The 5,924-nt window shown below is 34.2% G+C and overlaps 1 protein-coding gene across 1 annotated transcript; it reads left to right on the top strand.

Moving 5' to 3' along the window:
- Nucleotides 1–2,966: 2,966 nt before the first annotated feature.
- On the top strand, nt 2,967–3,812 carry LOC129892670 (uncharacterized). Its single transcript, XM_055968255.1, has 2 exons — nt 2,967–3,149; nt 3,264–3,812. The coding sequence occupies exons 1-2, from the start codon at nt 2,967–2,969 to the stop codon at nt 3,810–3,812; spliced, it is 732 nt and encodes a 243-aa protein (XP_055824230.1).
- Nucleotides 3,813–5,924: the final 2,112 nt, after the last annotated feature.

Below are 5,924 nucleotides of genomic sequence, written 5' to 3'. Positions count from 1 at the left end.
TCTTCGACTTAAAATTGACACTACAGAAAATGTATATGATAATTATTTGAGTGTCAGATTCTTCAAACTTTCTAAAGTAATTTTAAGCGTAAGAATGTAATTTACAGTACTTTTATATAGTATTGGATAAGTAAATATTATTTTTTTGAAAGAAAAAATAAACTTAAGAAATTGATGATCAAATTTATAACAAGAACTATACTACATGTACATATTAACTCTCTCATTCCAAATTCTCCATTCAAGACATAGGGAGTAATAAACCCCCATGTCTCAAGCAGAATTATTGATAAATATCTCATCATACAATAAAGTTGATTTGTTTATACATGTATGACGAAAATTATTAGTTGTTGAAAAACGTGATTATTAAAATTTAAAACCCTAAAATCAAATATCTACCATTAATTAGAAGAAATTTTCTCACAAATGAGCTACCAATAGTACTTTAATAGTAGAAAAAATTAACTTGCTAAAATAAGCTCGGGGTCAATATCGGAAGGGGTAAAACAGTAATTTCATGCAAATTACAAAAATAGACTAACCTGGTCATTACATTTGAGTAAGATAGTTTTTATCTAATGTGTAACCAATTACGGTTGGCAATCAGGGCCTCTAAATTCAAAGAAAGTGTCTTGAATCATGTTGAGGCTACACATACGGTTCCTCCAGATCATTTTGGAGGGTCCTATAGACGTTATGATTAATTAACTAAAACTGATTTGTCTTATCAAAATACGTAACACAGACATATTTGATTTTATGATTTACAGAATTTTAATGTAGTTACCAAAAAAAAGTAAAAAATGGTCAATTACATAAATCTTTGACCATTTCTTGGTTGACCAACTTTGTGGTCATTTCATCCACACACAACAAAAAAATCTTATTAACTAGTGTTACGCGTTAAAAGTTTTTTTTTTTTTTATGTAAAAGCATTATATATAATATTAAATTAGTGCTCAAAAAGGGAGAGGAGAATAATAGTGTCACTGTTACAAACTTGGCCTAAAAGCTGGCCATTAAAAATATTGTCTTTCAAACACCATTTTCTGCTAAAGCTAGTTCCTACAATGTGTGCCGTTATTTTGCAAACATTAGCGAAACTATCAACACCTCCTCTCTTTCCAACTCCGGGACCTGGCTCCTTCCTTCCTCAGGCTATCTACTATCCTATTCTGCTCCCTAAAGATGTGTGTCACTGTTGCATTCCCTAGCCTTTGAATCAATGATCTGCACTCAAATATAACTTTAGCATACAGAGGATTAGCATAATTAATCATTTTCCTTCCTACGCGTTTAAAGTTATTACTACAACATCTTTCTTTTCTTATTGTAACTTCAATAAAGAGAACAAAATAAATGAAGGAGAAGAAATATTATTACTATTAATTAGTTTAGAAAAGTTTTTCCACAAATAAAGTTTAGAAATCAGACGAATATATTTTTCTAAAACAAAATAAAAGGTGTTCCAAAACTAGCAGAATAACCTCCAATAGATATAATTTAACATGTCGTAAAAATGTTATTTGACTATTGGGTCGGATTTTTTGATATGGGTCATTTGATACGATATTATTTAGCGTGGAGTTCAGGTCTACATGGCATAAAAAATAGCTATTTTGTTTTGTGTTAAAATCAGAAATTTCGTTAAAGGCATTCAAGATTTAATATATATGCATGAAAAATAAATTTTGTTTTATATACATAATATAATTTTTCAATGAAAGATATTCGACTAGACATCCTTCACTGCATGTGGTTACGCCACTGATTTGGTTAAGTCAGATTTTTCTGATGACCGAAGATGACAATCCAACAAGAGTGACTGTGTAAGTGAAAATTCAAAAATTGAGTAACTCTATTATTGATACAAAACTAGATTGATTGATTTTGCAGGATAAAAGTTGAATGACCGTTGAAAATTTTACTTGTTAAACTACATCTTATGGTACACCGTACATAAAATCGTTATCGTGTCATATTTTTTATTAGTTGTGTATTTATAAACTCTCGACTAATATATTAGTAAATTGTATTGAAATAATCAAGATAGCATTAGATGGAAGCGAAATTTTGATTTTTTATAAAGAGGATAACTGAATAAAAACTTGTCACATAATATTAGTAAATTGTATTGAAATAATCAAGATAGCATTAGATGGAAGCGAAATTTTGATTTTTTATAAAGAGGATAACTGAATAAAAACTTGTCACATATTTGAATCACTTCGATCAAGGCGATCATCATTGCACAACTCGTAGCAGTGCTTTCACAGCTTATACCAAATTTCTCATTCAGGGACTTCATTAGTAGCTTGTAGACGTAGTTTAATTTATCGCTACATTCTCTTCTTTCTTAGCCTTTATCATGTTCTCTAAGAGAGTGATAACAAAGTCTTTAAATGAGTTTCCCTCACTCTTCTCAAATAAATAATATATAGCCTATTATTTATTTATTTATTTATTTTTGCCTACTTGAGTTCCTTGCTAAAGTAAACTCCTATAAACTATCATAGGATTTGGGAATGTTTTCAGGTAGATCAGATGTTAAACTATTACCAACATATGGAATTGCCCTGTCGAAGCATTTATTGCCACATGGGAAAGGATCAATGGAAAGAATATCAGAGAAGATGCTGCCTTTGGTGGCCAATGATGGATCTGGTTAAAGAAGTTAAATCATGATAGAATATTTTTCATATCTGTAACATATATTTTTTGATTCTGCACCTTGAATTACTTGATAGGATTCATTAGTTTTACCGATATTGTGGAATCCTTTACCATATAATTTTTTTGTATTTAAACAACACATTGTATCAATGAAAGATCTTTCTCCTGTGTATTCTGTTCCATTATGGTATTAGAGCTATCAACACATAAACGAGTATACACTTGTAATCATCTTCCCATCTTATTCACCAAGTATTTTTTCCCCTTCCTTTCCAAACCTCCTAAAATGAATGGCGGACTCATCTGCTTCAAACATCAATTTCAACAACAACGACCCAATCAACACTTCTTCCACAATTGTGAATGTTGCTGCAACCAAAACGCAGTTCATTAACATCAACCCAACTACACAACTTCCAATCAAACTTACTGGTGGTGCAAACTTTGCAACATGGGTTGGTCAAATCCAAAAGGTCATGAATGGGTTTTGACTTAATGAGCTTGATGGATCCATAACGCCACCTCCACGCACCATTAAGCAAGGGACACAAGATGTCGTCAACCCATATTTCAAAATCCGATTTCAGCAAGATAATCTCATCTGCGACACCGTAATGGCATCTGTTGACTCCACCATTGCACCATCAGTTGCCTCTACAGAAACTTCGAAACAAGCGTGGAATTATTTACATACTAAATATGCAAACAGATCTCAAACCAGGATTTACAGCCCTCGAGATGCATTGGTGAAAGTTCAGCAAGATCAAAAATCTGTCATCGATTATCTCAGGGAAATAAGAACTATCACTGATGAATTAGCTGCTGCCGGTGCTTGCACTTCTAACGAAGAGTTGGTTGTAAAATTTTTGAGTGGTCTTGGACCTGAATATGAGGCCCTAAGTACTGTTATTCATACAAGAAATTCTCCTATTTCATATGAGGAATTGGCACACAAGCTCACAGATCATGAACTTTATCTAAAGGAAGCTGAAAAGAAGCAACCACCAACTCCTATCACTTCTCAAGTTGCACAACGAACATCTAATCACAATAACAATAGCAGAAGACAAACTCTTCGCTGGTCTGGTCAGCCTCAATGGCATTCACAAACTACTCCTTCTGGAATGCAACAATAGCGTACCCAACACACTCAAAGCAATGGAAACTTCTCCCATCCATGGTGTCCCTCCATCCCTTTGCAGGCCAAAATGAAAATCCAATGTTAGTTATGTGAAATATTTGGCTACACCACAAATGTTTGTCGTTCCAAGTCGCATAACCATTTTGACGCTAAGGCTATGTTTGCTGCTCGATCTTCTTCCAATACTGCTCGATGGATTCTGGATTTCGGTGCCTCACACCATATCACTGCTGATTCTCAAAACATAGCCTCTCCACATGAATACACGGGTCCTGAACAAGTTTCAATGGTGATGGTAATGGTATTTCGATCGCCCACATGGTTTCACTGCACTAAATACTCCCATACATTCTTTTATTTACATAATATTCTATGTGCTCCATGCATCAATTAAAAAGAATCTTACATCTGTTTCAAAATTTTGTCGACAAAACCAAACATCTATTGAATTCTTTCCTTTTTCTTTTGTTGTGAAGGCACTGACTACGGTGGCACCACTATTACAAGGCCAGAATATAGATGATTTATATGAATGACCAACATTTGCAACTTCAACACATTCATGTCCTACAACCTATGACCAACGTTTGCGACTTTAACATATTCATCTCCTACAACCTATGCGGCAAATACTTCTTAAGTTCCTTTATCTCTGTGGCATCGTCGTTTAGGACATCCTAATATCCGTCTTTTGAAGCTTCTTTTAAGAAATTATCAGTTGTCTTATTTTGATAATTTTCAATCTTTTAATTTGTGCAATTGCCTCACATAACTCTTTGCAAAGTTCTAGGCCTTTTGAAACACTCTATACCAATGTTTGGGGTCCTTCACCCATACTCTCCCTTGATCAAAAGCGCTATTACATTATTTTTGTCGATTAATTTACCAAATTGTTACGATTTGAATCTGGGTGTGATAACACTTATTCTTTTCCACCGGACAAGTCAGCCTAAAACCCAACGTTTGCGGAAATTAAAGCAAAAACAATTTAAATAGACATATAAATAAACAAAAGCAGAAGTCTTAATCAATTAAAACACCCCCAAAGGACTGGTTGTCACATGTACAAGCCTTTAAATGTACAAAAGTAGAAATAAATGCAAGTCTCAATATCTTTGTCACTCGGATAGAACAAAGTATAACAAAAGGAACCAAGGGGGTCGCCCACAACGAACAACTACCTCTCAGTCTCCTCTAACTAGCCTCAGATGAAAGAAATGAAAGAAAAGTCACTGTCCGAGCTTGGGACCTACACATGTGTAGATAGCAAGGAGTGAGTATCAAACAACACGGTACTCAGCAAGCCAACCAAGAAAACCAGATAAATCTAGCACATACTAGAACTCCTTTCCTCCCAACCGAACCTCCTCAACTACAACCTGAACAAAATTCAGCTCAATCTATTCTACACAGTTCATATAGAACATAGATCAACAATAACTCATTAGCATCACCGAATATATCAAATCAGTCTCAAATAGATCAATCTCAGAACAAAAGGGGCATATACACAATTTCACAATGACAGATAAGATGCAATACAATGCAATGTGATGTCACGTAGGATGATGCATGTCTGTCCTAATGATATATATCCGCTGTATAATAGACCGGAACCCATGGGGTCCTCCCAAGGACCATCTCTCTTATAAATAACTCCCGCTAGAGATGTGTGGCCCGATCCCTATTTTCCTTTCAATATGAATCTGTCGAAACCATTTTCCATCGGTATAAGTATCAATCGAGTCTCATCAAAGTATTCCAGAACCAATGCAAATAAGCATGTTCACACAAATAATAAGAAAATGATAGTGTTCACAGTCACAATGCAAATTACGTCACACTATCAATAATATAATAACTTCATTAAGTACATAATTTACATCATATAAGTCATCATGTCTCCACTTCATTATCCCTTTTATCACATTTAAGATCAATTGGTGAGCAAGCGTATCCAAGTCAATTCCCATAATCAACGATGAGCAAATGACCAGTTCATCAAGTTCATGTCAAGTTCAAGTCAAGGAGTCCACATTTTCGATCAATTCATAGTACACATAGTCCTTGTTATCATCCTGATCTTTCATTAGGCACAATTCACATG

Source organism: Solanum dulcamara, chromosome 6 (assembly GCF_947179165.1).
Source record: "Solanum dulcamara chromosome 6, daSolDulc1.2, whole genome shotgun sequence".
Taxonomy (NCBI): domain Eukaryota; kingdom Viridiplantae; phylum Streptophyta; class Magnoliopsida; order Solanales; family Solanaceae; genus Solanum; species Solanum dulcamara.
The sequence above is the reverse complement of the archived record's forward strand: the minus strand, read 5'-3'. Positions and strand labels throughout refer to the sequence as shown.